Consider the following 21,852-nt stretch of genomic DNA (forward strand, 5'->3'; position numbering starts at 1 on the left):
ATGGGTACCATGCAATATAGCGGCAGCAACTTACTTAGTCGCCCCCGCACGCCTTCGTCACGTCCATGGCGCTCGCTGCTGCTACCGCTGGGCTGTTAAGGATAATGGCAAAATAATGTGTCTGCGTTACATAAATTTTGCATTTTTTCCACAACTTTCCTACAGTTTTTTCACCTCGTGCCGTTATTATTTGTTTGCCTCTCCGCTTCCACCTGCCGCCGTTCGGCGCCCTCACGGTGTGCTATTTTCCTGTTGGTAGCGGCGTTATTATGGCTATTTAAGAAAATTGTTATTGCTACATTGCATACACTTAGCAATAAATAGTATGATACACCCATACACATCTCCAACCGAGCGGTACATACCTATGTGAACTCCCGAGTCCTGAGTGTGTGTGCGTATGCTTGTGCAACGAAATTGTTCATCTGCGGCACGTTCTATCTGCTATACTGCAAATTCATTTCGATTTTAGTTTGCTTCAGTGGCCAATAATAGCCACTCAGCCATACTCAGCCAGCAGAGCAAACGACCATCAGGCAGTCAGTCAGGCACTTGCTTATGGCGATAACAGCCAGTCAAACCGACGTTTCGCCCAATAAGTAAGTAGTTTGCCATTCGGTGATACCGGTGCACCGGAACTACGCCCCTCTCCACGTCACAAACAACACATCATATTCGATAACACACGGCGAACTATCGTGGCAGGTCTCACTGCAACACATCTACATATTTACATACTTACACATACAAACATTTGGCAAATGAAATGCTAAACTGATACCTGTGGGGCTCTGGTCCGTCTCAAGTTGCTTCATCCGTACGAAAATTGTGTAGAATCTGGCTGCCTTATTTGGTTTTCATTGCTCTCATCAGTCAGTTCATCTCCACCTTAAGCCACCGCTCCCACAAGTGGTTATTGCGCAAATAAGAAATGAATTACCAATTAACTAAGTTGACCCACACCAGCGGTCGTCCTGTTTACTACCGCCTGGGCAGGAAACGGCACTCAAAGTAGGAACTCGCGTTCAGTGGGTTAATATCTTTAGATTGCTGCTTGACAAGAAGGATCTTGACAGGGCAGGTCCTGACGCTGCGGACCTCCAAGATACGCATCAAAACAGGTCGAGCTCTGTTTATAATTCAGCACTTTTTTTATCAATTTCCCATCAAACATTTAGACTTCAGTTTGGAAGTCGCGCTGTGAGCTGTTATGATATGCCTCCAAGACGTTTTGACAAAGTTCTTCCAATGTTCGCTTACCCTACAACTAATGAAATCGAGCTTCACAAACTCTCAAGCTTAGGATGCTTAACAAAAACACAATTTTTCTAGATAAATTCAGAAGATCACTATGTGTTCACAGTCTCTACGTCGGAACTAAACAAAAATTTACCTAAGCGCTCACCCTGGCATTACAAAGTTTTCGTCGGCTGGCTTTCGTAGATTTGTTCGTCTTTGAAAGCCGTTATGTAGAATATGCTTTCCTATAGGGGAGCTCCATTCGACTGGGCTTGTGCGTGCCTCCCGTGCATTAGTCATGCTTATGCAATTTTCAATAATTTTCCGTTCAGCCAATTACGATATTTATTTCGGTAAATGTTTGCCTTTTACTTACAGTTCGCCGCTTTTTATTGGTTGGCAATTTCCAAAACTTTTTTAATTTGTTCAGTTTCCATTGAACTTGCCGCTATTCGAGTTTTTTCTCTTAATTAATTGTTTCATTGAGAATATTTGCAATCCATATACGCAAGCAAAGCGCACAGGTATGAGGAAGTATTTGCCATTAAAATAATTAACCACACGAGCTAAATAAATGCGACTTGGTGCGGGTTGATGATGGAGTAAATTTGCGGCACCGCGGCGTAAAAGCATAATTGCATATATACTACAAGTACGAAGACATATGTTTGCAGCCGACTTTTGGAGAAAAACTTTTTCTGATTCTCCAAAAAGCAATCTTGACAAGGCCTTTGTCCGCATATCGAGTTGCACCCTGCAGAAAAGCACAGAAAATATTTATATTAAAGAACCCTATATTCGGGGTGTCCCACTTACTAAACGACATCCATTACGTCTGAGCAAACTTGACTTTTTCACATATTCAATTCCGAAAACATTTCTGATATAAAACCTTCTTCTTTACCGGCGCAGACACCGTTTACGCGGTTATAGCCGAGTTTACAACAACGCGTCAGTTCTTCTCCCTTTCGCGGTTTGGCAGCAAATGGAGACTCCAAGTGTAGGTCCTTCTCCACCTGATCTTTCCAGCCGGTGGAGGTTCTCCTCTTCTTCTGCCTCCTTCGGCGGGTACTGCGTGGCATATTCTCAGAGCTGGAGTGTTTTCAACCATTCAGCAAAAAAAATCTCTTATAAATATTTAATAACGTCGTTAGCTTGTTGGCTTAGACCATACATTTGAAGTAGGCTTGACCGAGGCAGCTAATTGACTGGGTCATTTAGAAAGATAACTCGTTCAATAAACATGGTTTTCAATAAATCGATTTTCACATTCGGTGTTTGGCTTTCGGCGCCGTCCGGTGGAGTACGAGTAAGAAAGACGCCGCCGGCTCATAAACCGCACCAAACCATGTTTTTTTCGGGGTGCAATGGTGACTTATGGAGTACGTGTACGCGTAAGCCAAGATCTTTTCACAACCCTTGCCGTAATGACGCTACAGAGATGCTCAACGCTTGAGAACGACGTGTGAGAGACTGATCTACCTCAATTGATGCGCTAGCGGCAGCAACATTCTCGACATTACTGGCAATTCTTTGTCTCACTGGCACGAAAATATTTTGTACTGTGCTTATGGATTCAATTTATTCCACTAGACGTTCAATTGTTGATCTGACAGGACGATTATGACGACTATAAATTGGACGTAGCGCTCTTAAAGTTGACGCCACTGACTCCGAATTTCGGTAGTAAATTTTAATGATTTCGACTCATTGTTGGTTCGTATATCTTTCCATGATGAAATGGCCAACCTTACTAATGAGAAATGTTGAAAGGGCAGGAAAAAAACGGCGTCATTTGCTGTCCCTATTGGTCTACTTTTGTAGCGTCCCTATGAAAAGACCGGATAAATATTTATTGTAAGTTAGTGAGCTACTTATATAACAAATATGTGTAAGACTAGGTCAAATCTTCCTATATGTTTCGCCCAGTCAAGAACACATATTTATCTCAGGTGTCATATGAGCTTTTCTCTAAAGAAGGTTGAAGTATGCTCAACTACACAACCCAGCAATCGAAAGAAATCTTACCGAGCAGGTCTAAACTTCGAATAAATGTGGTCGACTCAAACACTCGTGAGCGAATTAACAGCCGTTCTATAAAACCTCAAAGTGTCAGCAATTCAGTCAAAAGTACGCAACAATAACAATAATGGAGTGAGTGTGAGCAAAATGTAGCTATCAAGGAACCGCATTCAATTACCACCAGCACATTACATTTTTTCATGTTAACTGCTTATCACACGTGCGCGCACACACTTTCACACATCATCCTCCAACACCTTCGCGACCCCTTGCGGAGTATCGTGTTCTATGTAATCGCAATTACTTTTTATAATGCATTTAATTACACATTCTTATGTAACGGTTTTGATGGCAGCATATAATTACGCAATCATATTTGTATCTATAACGCCTGAGTTCAAATATTAACTACGAGCATGTGGATACAAGCGTCTCTCCCATTCTGGTGCCAGAGTTAATTAAATGTTACCTTTGCGGAGAGAATACAGAGAATGAATACAAAAGTATGCTACTGTGCAAGCTATCAAAACCCTCCTTAGATACCGTATGTAAGCGTGTGTCGACATCACTGCGTGGGTATAGAATGTTATGCGACGAAAAGTTATGTCGTTAAACCCGAAAATTACAAATGGAGGCTTAGCTCACCGTGGCAGCTATATTCAGCACGCCTTATCCTTGACACAGATATTTAATACCTTAAGAACATAACTGACAAAGACAATGATCATCTTTGATGCATGTGGGGGGTCGAAAGCAGTCACTTTGGTTTGCAAGGTATCCATACATTTATAAGTGTGTGTGTGTGGCATACATCAGAGAGTCCTTTTTGCAGCACCTTCGGTTTTCTGAGCAAAAAGGTGCGCTGAGCATCGATTTTGCCGATCTACTATTGCTTGTGCACCCATACCGCCGGCAAGGTCCAAAATTACTGTTATTTGCTTGCACCAGCTGCAACAGTTGCACAATTCTGCCATCGATTGCGATTTAGCAGCGCCTAATCCCGCTTGTGTACACATATAGAGGCATAAATACAAAATAATGCAGAGATTGGCACACCGCAGCCAACCCAATTATCTATTTCTATTATTGGCGATGAAACAGACGCCACCAGTGGCGCCACCGGTGGGAGCTTGCAAAGGCAGCAGCGCCAGGCTGTGGCTGATTAGGAGAGGCGGATTGGAGTGACCGCAGTTGTTGCGGTTGTTTCAACGGCTGTCAATTGTTGTTGGTTTGGTTGCATGTGTTTTGCAGCGCACGCCGCAGACGCGCAACGCATTTAGCCGTAATGACGCGAGACAAAGCAATCAAATCGAATCGAATTTGCGAGGCGTCTATTATGAGGTGATTAACCAAAGGCAACCGCAAGCACCACCGTGCAACAACAACAACATCAACATACGCGCCACTAAAATTGCTCAATAAATGCGAGGCTTCACTTGAAAATGCCAAAAATGTAGCAACAGTTTGGTTGACTTCTTTTAAAAATTCGACTTGAAAGTATGGCAACTCCTGCGAGCAGGATTAATGTTCGCTAACTCTATTAAATTTGAAATTCGCTGTTATGTCATGCACTTCCGCACACCGAACTAAACTCAATTGAAATGTACATGAATTGTAATTGCACCGAAATAAAAAAAACAACAACAACGCAAGTAAAGCGGAAGCATCTGCACATTTGCTTATCAGACACAATTACACATGTATACACGTATATGTGTGCTGTGTTTGTATGTGTTTCGTGTTGCTCGAGCAATAATAACAAAATTAATTGTGTGATAGCAAACAACATAACCCACAATAATAGCAATAACAACGTAAACGGTGTATTTGCCACAAAGGCAACATCAAAACATACAATAACAACACGCACACACATACACATCTGCGCTTACCTGCATTCCTACGGCAATCCACATAACTAAGCACCAGCCCAACAATAATAGCAATAGCAACAGCGACAACAAAAACATTACACCATACAGTAATAACAACAACAACAGCAGCAGCAAAGCAGCAATTGGCATTTGTGCCCGGCGAGTTGAGCATTGAGCAGAATTAGTGTGGCAGCTCATTACTAATGGCCGACGGCCGTCGAACCGCTTAGGTGGTCGGTGGCTAAGCACACACACAAAATAGCAACGCTGCCCAAATGACCGCTGGTAAATTATCCTAATTATAAACATAAATAATTGAGTGATTTTCTGCAAGATTAATTCGGGCTATCACATATAATGAACGAATTTCCAACGCTATGTAGCCAAGTGGAAGCCAACAACAGCAACAGCAACAACGAAAATGCGGACTGAAGTAATGACAAAAATTGTATTGGACTGGCTGTGGTTGGTCGCATTTCTCGGGCCGCAGGGCGTGGCGAGAAGGCAGGAAACCGCACATTCGTCCGAAGGTAAACAAATAGACGGAGATATGCATGCAACACAATCACATACACACACTCACTAATCTATTTGTATTACTTAAGGCACGTGCGTAAATCGTATCGAAATTCACAGTTCTGTCTGTTTCCATCCCGAATCGTAAGCTCTCGGAGTGCTTGACCTCACAATTTGATTGGTTGGTTGGTTGAAAAGGGAGGCAAGAGAGCGCCAGACCGCGTACGATCATACTTAGATCCATTGTGATCCCGGGTAGACTTATGCAGAACTTAGTGGGGTTTGTTTACATCCATGCCTTCCAATGCCTCTTAAGTTGATGCATCCGCCTGAAGGCAACGTATTCGCGTTCGTAATGTTCCAGCGTTTCATCATACTCCGCGCAAGCCCTACCTCCGCTGAATTTATTTTCTCAATTTTTTAAAATAAAGATCTTAAGGCTAGGAGTCCTATAATATTGTTAGGTTTCTTTTTGCGGGGAACCTCTAGGATCTATTACTTTAATGAACCCTTGTTGGATCTGAATGGTCTGAAGCTGCTTACAGGAATTGTGTTCCCTTTTGCCCAGAACTAAGTTAAAAGTTTTTTGGCCTGCCCTTCATCAGCACTACACCAAAGTAACTTTGTAGGACGTTCCTGAACCAGAAGTGTACCTTTAAAGTCCATAGCTTTAAACAACCCTTGAAGAAGCTGAACGGTCTGAAGCTGCTTTGAATGTTCCCAACTGCTCCCGAGCGGTTCAACTCGTCTACTATTTCATTTCTTTATATTCCTATATGTATACACAGATGATATTAACTGAGTTAACTCCAGTGAGTGTAATTATTGCCTGCTTGTTTAACCTTGTTTTACCTTCAAAGGTTATTACGATTTCGTTCGAGGAATCAGAGTCTCGAAACTGTGCCGAATGTCCATAATCAAATGCTTCGATATTTAGAGCTTGGAGGTGCCACCACATCTACAAAGGATGTCAGTTTTCGACTAAAAATTAAAAATCTATCCAATATTGTAGAAACCGCAATTGTGAGATTACATCGAGACACATCCAAAACACTACAATGACTGGGACACACATTTAGTTAATACAGATGTGAATGCCACACTGTAGCAACTTTTAATTTAACACCCGACTAGCGCAAAGTCTAAGCAACATAGAAAAGACGGAAATCAAATAAAATAAAAAAAATACCAAACCAAATATAACAAAGGACGAGAAGAATCACTTGTCGCAATTGTCCAATTTGTAGTCATCAAATATTGAAAGGTTGCAGCAGCAAAAACGGTTTCCTGCTGACCAAGTGTTTGCACAAAAATATCACACAATTATGTTTGTTTGTAGTTTTGTGCTTTTCAGCACTTTTTGTTCGACACGTTTTTTCAGCGTTCGCATTTTCTCTCACGGGCGTCTTGACCACCGCTTCCCAGCTTCGACCGCCCAAACAAGCGCCGCCGACAGTAGCCGCAGTCAGCGCTGCAGGTGGCAGCCTGTTCGGCGACGCTTCAAGAATCTGCCACCGATGCTGATTCGCCGGCTTGGCTCTCGGCTGCTTATGCAACGGTAAATATTAATTGTATGGCATGGAATTTTAAATTTTACATTTCTTATGCTCTTTGTGACATCTACCCACCTTAATGCCCGCCACACAAAGTCTGCAGTATCTGCCGTTGCACTTTCCACAAGGTAACAATTTGAATTCACCGTTACCTCAAAAAATTTACATTTCGTCGCAGCCCCTGCTGAATGCCGACACACAATTCATACTAATGGATTTGATAGGAGGATCCAATCGGTCACAAGCAAGTTTTTCTCGCTTAAAAAGAAAAATCTTAAAAGTGATTTGGAAATAAATTGTTTTGAAGTCTCATATCTTCAAAAGAATGCTAATAATTGTAAACTGCATCTTAAAAAAGTTGATCCAGCGCACTCCTTCAGGAAAAACTCGTTTTGCTATTTGCCTTTACTGATAAATAGATGCATTTCAATTAAATATTCGACAAAAAAATGGGAACCACCTTAATTGATTTAATTTGCATTCAATTAATCAAAAAGTTATTCAACAAAAATAGTGCAAAATGAAGCAAAAAGTCCGAATACACCTTTTCTGCGTTTTTATTTCATTTCATTAAGCTTGCAACTGCCTCCGACGCCCACGGTTTTCCTTATGAGAATTTAGAGCATGAAGATTACAAATTTTATTGCGAAAGCCTTGTTTTTTTTTGACTTTTGTCTGAACTTCACCTTTACCATATTAATCGGTTCGCATCATCCATGGTCAATTGAAGCAAATAGAATAAATATCGCGAGCAGTTAACGTCTAGTTGACTTCTGTGCTCTCTCACACTGTTGACCTCCCTAGCAGAAAGATAAGAGTAACACGCTTTAAAGCTAGACTTTTTCAGAGAACTTGAAAATGCTCTATAAACTCGATTTGGAGGTTCCCTATCCTTCCATTTGTTGAGTCCAATTTTCCATGACTTGTTCGGACATTTCGACTGGTAACTGGCGAATGACAAGCGTAATGGTTTGTTTCAGGGCTGAATCGAAGCGGGATTTCCGGATAGCCTTAGACTTTACATATCCTCACAGGAAAAGATCTAACGGTGTGATATCAGACGATGTTGGTGGCCTATAAACCCAAAACGTGAAATTATCTTCACACCGAAGTGTTCTCTCAATAAATCCATTGATTGATGCGTTGTGTGAGAAGTAGCGCCGTCTTGTTAAAACCAAATGACGCCGTGATCATAAGCTTCAAGTCCAGGCAGCAAATTATTATTATTGCTTATTTATCATTAAGCCAGAAATGAGCCTCATTGCTGAACAAAATTTGACCCGAAAATGTCAGATCTTCTTGGAACATTTTCTGAGCCCATAGAGCAAAGCGATGACGCCTGGAAAGATGGAGCGGCTTCCGTTGTATTTTGTACGCTTTCAATTTAAGATCTCGACGTAAAATGCGCCAATGTCAGAAAAAGACTATTGAAAAAAGTGGATCACCCTTTATAAAGCGCTTCAAAGATATAATAATATATGATGTAGTAGAGCAGTTATTGTATAGCTTTAGGTTTTCTTAGAGCTAAGCATCTACGTCGTTCAATTTCTGTACTCTTTGCAAGCTATTGAAGATTTCTAAAGATTTCTTAAAAAAAAAGAATGTTTATATCGAATGTCCCTCGTATAATTGGTTTACTTGAGTAGTCAGTTGTAAGTGGTCGCGATGACCGAAAATTGCTGCCGCGTGAATCATTCAGTTTTCAATTTCCCCCAAAATCGATGCAAGAGACTTGTCATGAACACAGCGACAGCAAATGGGGGAAGCCAAAGAACAAAACAGCGCTATCTTTTGGCAGATTTCCCTGCAACGGATGGCAAGAACCACATCCACGGCGACTGCAGCCGCTTGCTGTGCTGTTGTCGACGGCAATACGCTGTGATTTAGCTAAACAAAGGGTGCCGGTGATCAAAACAAATGGCTAAAAAACAAAAACAACAGGTGCGAGCGGAGCGCCGGCAGCACTTACTCATCCATTAGGTTAAGTGACAATTTGCTGGCGTGAAAACTGAAAGCGTAACAACATAAACATTAGACGCCGTAAAAGTTGTTACTGTTGCTGCCAGCAAGTTATCATCCGTTTGTTGTTGTTGTTGTTTGCTGGTAACACGCTGCAAAGTGATTTGTAAGCGCACACAGCCAAAGTCGCCAAAATGTTGTTGATGCATTCATTCGAAATAAGTTTGTGCACGGGGAGACGGCAAGGACGTCAGCAGCAAGTTGCAGTGGCACAGTGAAAAATAAGGAGAAATAGCTATTATGAACACACACCGTCACATTGACACTCACGTTGCTTTTGTGATCGGCAACATGCGCTTGGCTACTTGCAACAAAGTGCGTTCCAAAAGGTGATATATTTTTTCGTCACCGCACGAAAGTCACACGAATGAGAAAATGCTAGCAACGCAACTACAACACTTCAACACACACATACATTTACATGGTGGTTCCTCCAACTGGGGACGGCAGCAGGGTATCTGGCGCCAGCGGCACGACCAACAAGAAAAGTTGTACTAAAAGCAGCAGTTAAGCTATCAGCATAGTTAGAGCGCTCATCGCGGAAAATCCCAACACTTCCTCACGCTGGAAATCCACCAGAAGGGACAACAATTTATGAGTGCACTTTGTGTTATCCGCACAAGAATGTCAGCGACGCTGGCGGTGTGTAGCCGGCGCAACGCGTGTGGCACGAACAGCCGCGCCAGATTGCACTGTGAAGTGAAGTTAACCACGCAATGACCGACCAAGCTACTAAACTACCGGCCATTCACACTTTGTCACAGCGTTTCTTTTCGTCTGGCTTCCATTTTTTGGATCAACGATTCGGCTACCACGCAATGCCAAAGGCGCCCATTATCGTTTAATACACTCAGCGCACTAGACGTTGGCGCTGCGTCGGCGTGAAGCACCGAACTCGACTTAAAAACCGAACAGTTTCCATAAAGTAAGTGGAATAGCCACAAAGGAAGTAAGAAATATGAGAAACTCGCTTTGAAATCTCTTTCGTGTGGTGCCGCAGAATTGTGTCATGCATGACCTTTTCACAGCACTTTTTCCCCGTTTTTTTTTGAGAGTGATGAGCGCTGAAGCACGAGTGATTAGAGAAGGCTTCAACTACGTAAATAATTTTTTTTTCGCTTTGTCCTCTTCTTACTATACGCATCTCTGGTTGATTGGTGACTCAATGCGGCTTTAGAGCCCTCTTTCAACCTGCAAAGCGGTAAGTCACGGATTGCATGTTCCTAAATACTCTTTAACTGTTGTTCATTACGACAATATTTCGGTGGCTTGGCACGCAGTTAAATGGAAGGGCCGTTGTATACATGAAAAAGTAAATTGGAAGAAGAAAACAATTAATACTATTTCAAAATTCACATTGGCAACACTCGAACGCAATTCATAAATCCGCATACAAACGACTATGTCCAGGACTAGCGCCACATCTAGCAGTACCCCCTCCATGTCACCATCTAACGGAGGCAAGCATTGAGGGACGTGTTTCGCGTGTTTTATGTAATGACGATGTCCTAGTCATCAAATAGAATTCATTGCGTCCATTTTCGCAGCAAACACGTTTTGCAAATATTTGCCAAATGACAGGAAAATTCGCTGTTGCCAAGTGCGCACACAAATTGAGTTGAACCGCGACAAGCAGGTCACCGGCGAACCACTCTGGCGCTAACTAACTGTCACACGCGCTGAGCGCATGAGAAGAATCTTTAAGCGTCGAGGCCGGTAAATGTTTTTCTGGCGCTGCTTTCTTCAACTGCTGTTTTACTGGGTGCTAGTGAGTTTGGCTTTTGATTTCCCATACTCGCTGACTTCTAGCAGCTGCCGCCACTGTCCTAAGCGCTGCAAGTTGCAGGCCGTAGCAAACAAACACACTGAGTGCAACGAAGACGCTGTGTGCTTGTGCTGTAATACGAGCCACGTAGCAAGCAAAGAAATGCAAGCGGCAAGTCATTTGCTACAGGGTTTGTCCGGAAAGTAATAGGACTGAGTCGATATAAAAAAATGTATTGAACCAATCGTTAATTTTGTAAAAACTTTCAAAATAGGCTCGGCCTGCGTCGATCCAGCGCTGCCAGCGCGATTTCCAAGCATTGAAGGTGTCACTGAAGGCATTCTCCGGAATAGCCTTGAGAACCAAGGTGCATGCTGCTTGGATCCCCTCTGTCGTCTCCAAATGCGTGCCTTTCATCGGCAAGGAAACAATAAAAGTCCATGCCAAATCTGGGCTGTAGGGCGGCGGATGCCAGCCTCGGTTAGGTAGCCGTTCACAAGAAAGGCGGTGTGAGTCGGGGCATTGTCGTGGTGCAATTTTCAATCGGCTGCGATATCTTGTCGGACCCGATTGACCCTTCGTTTGAGTCTCCTGACGACTTCCACATAAAACGTTGACGGTTTGTCCAGGATGAACAAATTCATAGTGGATGATGCCTTTAATGTCAAAACAGACAACAAGGTGTCACATGGTAGGTGTTTGTCGAAGTCGCAGGTCTCCCAACACGACCTTCATCAGCGACCCTTTCCGGCCCTCCTAAAAGGCCTGGTGTCACCGGAACACTTTTTGCTAAAGCAAAAGCCTGCTTGATCATATCAAACGTCTCTGTCGAAGATTTACCGAGTTTCACACAGAATTTAATCGCGTACCTCTGCTCTAACGAACGCTGCATTTTCGGCTTGCACCACTCACAGAAACACGTCGCGCGAAAATGTTTGTCCTGACTCCCCAGGTGCTCGGAGACAACTCTCCATCCGCTCGTTCGATAGCTAGGAACACCTTCTTTCGAATCCAGTCGGTGCACGCAAACTCCGAAGTACAGTCGTAGCGGAGGAAAATCAGTCCTTTTACTTTACGGACAAACCCTGTATGTTTGGAGGCACCTCCCTGTGCCACACGTTGTTGTTGGCACACTGAGCGCATGTAATTATTTTTTTATTTACAAAAGTTGGTCCAGCTGCAATCGCATACGTTCCCCCTCTTACCGCTGTTGTTACTGTTGTTGCGACCGTTGCCGCACACACACGGCCTTTGCTGTATGTTGCTAATATCAGCAATACAATCGCTATACATTTAAACACACTCAAACATTGGTGTCCATAAGTGAATCGCCGTTTTCTTCGTAAATTTCATTTCTGTTTTCATTTTATTTGCTTTGCGCTTTTCTTCTTTTTTTGTTGGCAAACGAAGAATGCTGCAATTTTCGCGTCCGCATAAAAGTTTCTTTAACGCGTGTACTTGCCACAGCCGCAACATGATACTCTGCGAGCAACACTAACGAGAATGACAGTCGCGCCAGCAGCGAGCCGAGCCCAGCGCCGCAATGTGGAGCGCTATTTTTCCACTTTTCACTTATTTGTTTGTGTTTGCGCGCTGTAGCGTGTTCATGTAAATTAAGTTGTACACTCACTCTGGAAGCATCACTCCCCAATGGCCCACAACAAGGCTGGGTGCAGATGAGTTGGGCATATATGTATTTGTACTCGTATAAGGCACGCAGTGCTTTCGACATGTTTTTCAAGAGGTTTAAAGTTTCTCTTTCAACTATGTTCGGGGCGTTCGAATTACTCTTAAGCGCTTGCAATATATGCTCGTTTATTTGAAGGTGTTTCAAGTGTTTTCTCCGGTTTCACATAATCCATTCAATTATATTTGCAAGGATTAAATCGCGTATGCGAGTATACCAAGTAGGTACGCTCTCAAAGAAACTTGAAAAACTATAAATTTCAGTCTCAAACTTGTTGATGTTTCTGACCTTAACATCGGGAAAAAATTTTGTTCTGCTCTGTTATTCCGTCGCTGGAGAAGTTGGTCCAAGGACCAGTCCTGCATTGGTTTGTAATTGAAATAGGCCCAACTCAACAAGGTAGAGAAGTCCGTCACTGGAGAAGTTGGTCTAAGGACCAGTCCTGTATTGGTTTGTAATTGAAATAGACCCAACTCAACAAGGTAGAAAAGTCTGTCGCTGGAGAAGTTGGTCTAAGGACCAGTCCTGTATTGGTTTGTAATTGAAATAGGCTCAACTCAACGAGTTTTAGAAGTCCGTCGCTGAAGAAGTTGGTCCAAGGACCAGTCCTGTATTGGTTTGTAATTGGAATAGGCCCAACTCAACAAGGTAAAGAAGTCCGTCGCTGGAGAAGTTGGTCCAAGGACCAGTCCTGTATTCGTCTAAAATCGGTATAGGCCGAACTCAGCGAGATAGCTACGTGTACGCAAATGTCCATTGCAATTATTATCAATAACCATAAACATACACAGGTGCTGGGTTAGATCAACAACTTCCATGACTTTGTACACATAAGCAATAAATTGGTAATATTTTGTCGTTTTGCTTCCCTTATGATCCATAATAGTTGTAAGTTTAGAAAAACGTGCTCGAGAAGTTAAAGATAACGACGACACAACACCATTTCCTCACAATACGATTGAGCAACACATCCAACAATGACGGCGTACCCGCAGTGTTTGCTTACATGACCGGCAGACCAACGGTGCCGCGCACACATACAAACGCCAGCACAAATGCATGGCTATGTGCATGTCGCCAGCAACACACCGTTAGTCACACATGTAGCGCTCCCTGGCACCTGCAGTGAGCGCGTGGCAGCATGTAATCAGTGTGTTGCACGTTCCACCGCAACTTTACAATTTTCTACCCAGTGACCTGGTTATAAATTATGTTATGAGCCCGGCTGCATTACTTTCCTAGCCATGACGGGTTTCGGATTTTCACGCATTTGCTGTTGTTGCTGCAAAGCCATCCACAAATACATACGCAGACACCGCTTTATTGCACTGCCGTGGAAGGCCGCAATGCATTGGCCAACATTTCCGAACCGTCCGCCTGCCTCTACTGGTGGCTTTTCACAGTGCGCTGCTTTTATTTTGTGATGTTTCACTTTTTCGCTGTGTCCAAGTCCACTTTTTATTGCCGTAATACAGCGAAAAGCCAGGGAAAAACGGGAGCTGAAATTAAGAATGTGGCAAAAAAGAACAGGTGCTGGCTGCAGCTGGTGAATGTGCTGCACACACGCTACTCGTAACGCTTGACGGAGGCTTGCGAATGTGACACACGATTATACGACAACGTCAGCGCCTCTTGCAACATGGGGAGCACCTCGAATGGGCGAGTGAGCATACATATCTTATTCCCGACGTACAGGTATGTGTGCGGTGTGTTCGACTAAAAGCCACAAAGCGGTAAGAATTACGACAATAGCTACATTAACAACACCAAGTACAACAATAATAATAATGTCACAGCAGTGTTGGGGACGAAACGCATGCACCACTTAAAAAAGTGGCCATAATAAAGTTCGGCGAGGCAAGTTCGGACGACACTGCTCTCAAGAAATATCTTTTGCGGTATTTTTAGCCATTGTCAGGCTTAAGCAGCTGTAGCAGTAACCAACAGGCAATGCGCGCCTCAAGTACCATAATGCTGTGAGCCGCAGAGCGACCGTCTACATCAACAACACCAACAAATAAAAAAAAATGCATTGAGCTCTTTTGTACCCAACGACTAAAGTCAGAGCTGCAAACGGATCCCCACAGACCGCAGACTAGCTGAAGACGAGTAGGTTAGGTTAGGTTAATAAGCCACTCATAGACCATTTCCAGTTGGTCCTTTGCGATACCAGATGGAGTTCAGTTGCTAGGTCCAAGAGGGGTAGTCATCCTGTACTTGACGCGAATTTTACAGGACTCTCCGACCTCACTATCGATACCTCTTTCAGTGTACCTCAGATGTCTACAGCGTAGTCTTGCCAATGCGGGACAAGTGCAAAAAAGAGACATTTCCTGCAGTCTTTTCGATCGAAATCGATTCGAGTCGAGCCACTGACCGTCATTCACAGTGGAGTCATCAACACCTTCACCGACTCCCTCTCCATGAATGGCGTACTTGGAGTCAAAGCACCATCCATCGCAGACGAAGAGCTCAGGTTGCCGCGAGAAACGAGAGTGACCCTTACCCAGCTTCGTTCTGGATACTGTAGAGGGTTAACCCAACTTATTCAGAATAGTCTCCGACATATTCAATATATGTCCTGCGTGTAATGAGTCTCCGCTCATCTGACACTCCTATCCCTATGGTCCGACCCCGTCGAAACAGCACGTTTCTTGATCCCGTAAGATGGCGTCGACGACAACTTAGCTAAACTAACTTACGATTTCAGTGGTTCCACGGATTAGAATTTAAATGTTCTGCCTTGCCACCGGCATGGTACCACTTAACTTGTCCTACTCATTAACGAAAACATTTGCATGAATCCATTTCAGCAATGGAACGAAAATATTTGCTTGACAGGCTATGGTAACCCTTCTAGTGAATTTCTGATATAAAATAATGTCGCCCGAATTTGTCAGTCGTTCACCAGCACACAGAAAATGACATGGTGCGTTGGGTGCAAATCAACATAGTATATCAAGCCTGCAGGGCGCTCAGAGCGCATTACCCGCCTCATTCAATATTCATCTGTTGCATCGTCGGTCCTTACAGCTACAAGGGCTGCACACAATAGCTCCACAGTGGTGAAGCGCCTTTGTCAGCGTTTTCTGCAAGAATTTTTCCACTATTTTACCTTTTCCCTTGGAATTTTTCTATGAGAAAATGTCATAGCCCAACAAAAACAACTAAACCACTTCGTCGGCAGCCGCAGCGACGCGGTCTGCTTTGCATTGCTTTAGTACCGCTTTGAGGAATTTCGTTTTGAATAGATAGTCAGTGGCAGTGGCGTTATTAAAAATGTGTAAGCATTCAAAAGACTAATTTGCTCAACTTTACGTCTTTAAAGCAATTTATTAAGTGTTGTTGTTGAAAATCAACAACAAAGTGCACAATTTTCACGGCAAAACCAAAAGACCGCAAATATTTTAGCTGCCATTTCGATTGCTCGCAAAATGGTGTTGAATATCAAAAATCAATACCAAGAGCTGTCAATCAGCCACTGAATGAGGAATGCATATATTGTTGTAAGATTTTATGGAAATTTTGGTTTTATATCAAAAAATTATATAAAATTGACGCTAAACTAAAAATTGGAAAGGCTTTGGCTTTCAAAACTCGCTCGCTAAATTACAATATATCAACGCTTCCATCAGTTTACCTATTTAAGTGCAGTTTAAGCTACAATAATATTGACAATGACACTTCGTAATGTTGCCATAATACTCAACGCCGAATATGACAACAAAATAATATAATGCATGCTCATAGCAAGTGTTGCGTTGAGTTCGAAAATGATTCGAAAATGGCAGAGTCAACTTGCCCAAAATGGAGCATATCAAATAGTTAGACAAATAAACACTGAATCCCCAAACAGCAGCGCCAGCGAACTGAAGTGGCCATGAAAAATATACAAAAGCGGCGAGAAGATGTGGCACTATTTGCCGCAGCAGTGGTGGCAATAAAAATAACAGTTCAGATAACAAGAATTATCCCAGTATTAACAGCTATTTAATTGCAACAGACACATGCGCACGCTCATTACCCGCCAACAGCATGTTGCAAGCAACAAGCGACTAGCCAGTGGTCAGCCAGCGAAACGGCGCAGAGCAGCGCTATGCTCGTACACTTGTACGTATCTACCACCTAAATAGTTATGCAAGTGCTGCCCAATTGTAGTGAGGCGATGAAAGTATGAGCCACACGAGCACTGTGTGTACATAAATACCTATGAATTTATATACATATGTATGTACTTGTATGTGTTTGATGAAATAAGAAATTCAAAAAAAAATGTTTCTTTGTTTACTTGTTCTTGCATTGTTGCTTTGACAAACGGTATTTACATACAAATGTACATACTGATGCTTCATGTATGTATAAGTGTATGCAGCGAAGGTCTCAAAAGCATGTTGGCTAATTGTTGCTCTTCTTCTAGCAACATGTTGCTCTGCGTATAAAACGAATTCCACGAATTAATTTAGCGAAAAAATGGTGAAAGAGAGAAGAAAATTATGAATTTTTGCGCACTTATTTTCCAAATGAGCTGTCGTGAGATATTTAAGAATTGTGTATTCCACCTGTGGGGCGCGAGGCGTAATCAAAGCAAGCAAGACACATTGAATGTATGTACAGTATGTATGTATGTATGTACTATGTCTCTGTAAACATAAATATTGTACACTGCGAGAATGGAAAGGCTGCGTGAGAAAGAAGATGGAGTGTGAGAGGGTTCAATATCTTGCCGCTTTTGGAAACCTGGTGACTACTGTGGTTTCTGGCATGAAGAAACTTAAAAGTCGTCAACTTCGGTCTCAACAAGCGGGAGGCTTCACTAAACCTCAAGCGGCAGGTGTTAGCTCCGCTTTTAGTTTTTGGTCGTACTTCTAAACACAACTCGGTTGGTGGAACCCTTACTGGTTTTGGAGAAGCTGTCGATGTTTGAAAAAATTTAACAATTTTGAACTTTTTTTAATATTTCTTTATATATTGACACATTTTGGGCGGTCTGGGGCGAAGAGATGGATTTTTTCAACTTAAACAACTGTCATCTTAAAGTTGGCGAAGAACCAAAGATCAACATAACTTTTTACTTCTTCCAGGAGATCCGAAGAAAACTTGTTCCAAGAAATCAAAAGATAAAAAATTGAACTTTTGTAGGTTTTGCTAATGGGCGGTGCAGAAACCATAAGAAATCACATGCCTTTCAATTACTTACTTTCAGAATAAGCAACTGACACCAATTGTGGCAGTTATAAAGGCACTCAAAGCCATTTTACCCAGGGTCATCCAGGTTGCTCTTCTCTTCTTATAAACAAGCGTATCCGAATTGTCGAATAGTAATTTCCCAAAGCATTCTTAACGAAAGTCATCGACTAATTTCCAGTGCCCCGCATACAAATTTTCAAACTCGCACCTTAACTTTTATTATTCGTGTATTAGCTCACCTTCAAATCGTTGAGTAGATAAAATGCAGCCACATAGTTTCGCAGATATCTGCTGAAACACATTTGAGTAAGTACGTACATTTAAAGCACAAATAGGTGTGCGTATGTGTGTAGATTATTTGCTCGAAAGCTTTAATTGTAGCTATGAGACGGCGCTGTCGACGCTATAAAATGCGAAAACAGCGAAATGTCCAACAACAACAACGAGCGCCAACGCCACCAACGGCAGCAGCCATAGCAGACACAGCAGCAGCGACACACCAGCGCCACGCTGCGCTGCACCACCACTGGCGCTGCAGCGCCTCGGCTGCCCGACATACGTACACCTGGCTGCTTGTAGTTAAGTACGTCGGTATTGAAGCCGCACGTTGCGTTTGAAATTTTGCGGCCTTTGCATTGTCAACGCGGCGACAGATTTTTTAGTCTTTTTAGTGTTTCGGAGTGGAAAACGTTTGTCGTTGACAATCAGTGCGCTGAAAGCAAAGCCAAACAAGCGAATCTACAAATCAACAAAAGATAACCAGCAAACGAGATAATCAACTGCGAGGCATTCAGTTTGGTTCATTGTTCAACCAACAAATAAGTGAAGCACCCGGTCAATAACGGTGAAGTTTTGAACATTTTCAAGCGCCAAAAAAGGGTTTAGAAAATTTCAAAACAACAACAAAAGCACGAAACGCCAAGTGACCCACTAGTTAACGGTTTAAAAAACAGTGAAAAAACCCGACAAACTTAACGCGATCTTACGAACAATTACTGGTAGTCCGCAAAGTTATATTTTAGAAACGCGACGCGGTAATCAGTCCACGACAGCAACAACTACATCGGCAAACACTCAACGCTGCTCGCTGCTGCCCTTGAAAATACCAGCAACTAGAAAATGTACGTACACCAACAGCAAACATTTATGTGCATACATACATACATATACACCTTCAGATACTCATATGCACATGAATGTACGTATATACATATATGTGCTTTTAACACATGTTGTTGGCAATAAAAATTATTAATAAAATTATGGTTGTCTCGTCATATTTGCATTATAAACAGAGAGTGCACAAAAGGCCAGATTTGAAGGAACAAAATATAATTTCTATAAATTACTACACACTCATGTACGTATATGTGTTTAGAAGTATATGGTATAGGATATCGGGTAGGCGATTGAGCCACCAAGTGCATATATTGAACATTAAAATGCGATCTTCAGGAATTCCAAGAATCTTGATTCTGTTGTTTTCGGAATTTAATAGTAAATGGCGGTTTTTCTAGATTTTTTTTGAACTTGTTTATCTTGTAAGCTCAAATAATCGCCATACCCTCACCTATTTAGACAATTTTTCAATCCGCTAAGGATAGTGTTCAAATATTTCTACGCCCCCGCAGTTCTGTGTTCACCTCTATTTCTATCCTATGGTCGACAAAAAGCAACAGAGTCCATTATTGCTGCGCTCACTCTCACCCCAACCAATGAATTCAAGGTGCACTGCTCAGCTAAAATATTAAATAATAAATATTTTGCGCACACACACATACACGCGCACAAACATTTAGTCACTCAAGCATGTTTGAATGATGCATGCACCTGTTGGCAATGATCTGCGTTTAGCTCGAGGACTTCTGTGGCCACCGAATGAGATAAACACAACAACAAATTATAATAAATTTACCACAAAATTCAACAACAATAGCTGCACAAACACAAAGCATCTCATACTAACGCTGGGATTTAGACAATGTTTAACTAATGCGACGAGCGAGCGATGAGCTATGACCGGCTGATTCATCCACCTGTGGCAACTGCGATCACAGGCAGCCAACAAATACATATTCACACACATTTACCTCTTTCGTGAATCAGCCGCTTTTCCCCGCCGACGATTAATTAACCATATGTATATGTGTGTGTGCAAAAACTTAGCAGCGCGCGTTGTCTACAACGCTGATTCATTAGCTTTAAAATAGGTGTTCGCGCTTTTCGTTTGGCAGGTACGAGATCTCTATCTAACAAATCCATTTTATTTCGCTTTTGATTTGATTTTCGAATGCAGGTATTTTTCCGCTTTTTTTTGCTTTTTGTGACTATTTGTTAGGTACGATTTATCTGCTGTTTTGTTCAAGCATTTATGTATGTGTAGGTTTGTTTGAAAGTGCTCTGCCATGACGTTGTTGTTATCAAGCGAATTAGTGTAGTTTGTAGCCGTTGTGTTGCAAGTTGCTTAGATGAGTTTTGATGAAATGTCGCCACCACTCATCAACACTATCTCACGTGTATACATGCATACATATCTGTACAATTACTCATAGTAATTGTAGTTCCCAAGTTCCACCTTACCTCAGGCAGATTAGTTATTTTATTTTTGAAAATTGACTTTGACAAAGGAAAATCAAGGTCAATAGCACCTGAGAATTGCGCGCATTCACTAACGACCTGCTTAAAAATCTAGAAGTAATTTTGTTACTAATAAAATTTGTAATTAAAGATACCACCATCCAGCCTATTGCAGCTAGAATTGGGTACTTCTTCTTCTTTTCCTTTATTGGCGTAGACACCGCTTACGCGGTTATAGCCGAATTTACAACAGCGCCAGTCGTTCTTCCTTTTCGCTTGATTGGAGCCAATTGCAAATTCAAAGTGAAGCCAGGTCCTTCTCCACCTGGTCTTTCCAACGGAGCAGAGGTCTTCGCGTTTATCTGCTTATCCCGGCGGGTACTGCATCGAATACTCTCTGAGCTGGAATGTTTTCATCCATACGGACGACATTAACCAGCTAGGGCAGCCTCTGTCTGTTAATTCGTTGAAGTATGTCAATGTCTTCGTATATCTCTTACAGCTCATTGTTCCATCGACTGCGAAATTCGCCGTTGTAAATGCGGAAAGGATCATAAATCTTCCGCGGAACCTTTCTCTCGAAAACTCATAAAGCCGACTCATCAGTTATTGTCATCGTCCATGCCTCTGCTCCCTATAGCAGGACGGAGATGATGAGGGCCTTGTGGAATTCGATCTTTGTTCGTCGAGTGCGTTGGATTTCGGAGCTGACGCTGTTGTTTGTTTTAATTCTGGTTCCAAGATAGACGAAATTAGCTACGACTTCGTAGATCGATGTCGATCCTCTCCTCAGGAGTATTTTCAAACCTTTGCGCATGGCAAAATATCTGGTCAGGTGTTGATGTTCTTGGCTTGAAGCCACATTGATAAAGTCCAATCAGTTTGTTGACGGTAGGTTTTAATCTTTCACACAATACGTTCGAACCTTAGAACCTTATATGGGATATTGAGGAGGCTGGGTTTATTCCACGGTAGTTTGCGCCGATTGTGGGGTCTTCCTTTTACGGATTGGGCAGAACGCAATTAAATTCCAATCGTCGGGCCTTCTTTCGTCCGACCATATTCTGCAAAGAAGCTGAAGCATGCTCTTTATCAGTTCTTTGTCGTTGTATTTGAATAGCTCGGCCAGCAATCCATCGGCCCCCGCCGCTTTGTTATTCTCCAGAGGGCTAATTGCTATTCGAAATTCTTCATGGTCGAGCAATGCAAAGTCTGCTCCTTCTAAAAATGCTTTTAGGGTTAATAAAGATTTTGTATAGCGAATGTTAACCAGTTAAAATCGTCAGCAATCACGAAAAGTACGCAAGATCAAAAACTGTGGTGCTTCTGTGGCACGTAGGATACAGTGCACCAAATGAGTTAGACACATCCGAAGGCAGTGTGAACGATTAGGCAAGGATATAAAAGAACGTT

The 21,852-nt window shown here is 42.5% G+C and overlaps 1 protein-coding gene across 13 annotated transcripts in view; it reads left to right on the plus strand.

Annotated features, from left to right (window-relative positions):
* The window catches only part of LOC105231469 (uncharacterized), a 165,686-nt gene that overhangs the window by 54,397 nt on the left and 89,437 nt on the right, over positions 1 to 21,852 (plus strand). The window contains exon 1 of one of the 13 annotated variants that reach the window (XM_049458389.1): positions 18,444 to 18,983. The exons of the other annotated variants lie outside the window; for them this stretch is intronic. Coding sequence (XP_049314346.1) covers positions 18,982 to 18,983 — 2 coding nt within the window. The 5' untranslated portion in view covers positions 18,444 to 18,981. Of the gene's footprint in view, positions 1 to 18,443; positions 18,984 to 21,852 lie in introns of those variants that run through there. 13 annotated transcript variants of the gene reach the window in all.

The sequence above is a fragment of the Bactrocera dorsalis genome, chromosome 5 (assembly GCF_023373825.1).
Source record: "Bactrocera dorsalis isolate Fly_Bdor chromosome 5, ASM2337382v1, whole genome shotgun sequence".
NCBI classification, from domain to species: Eukaryota; Metazoa; Arthropoda; class Insecta; order Diptera; family Tephritidae; genus Bactrocera; species Bactrocera dorsalis.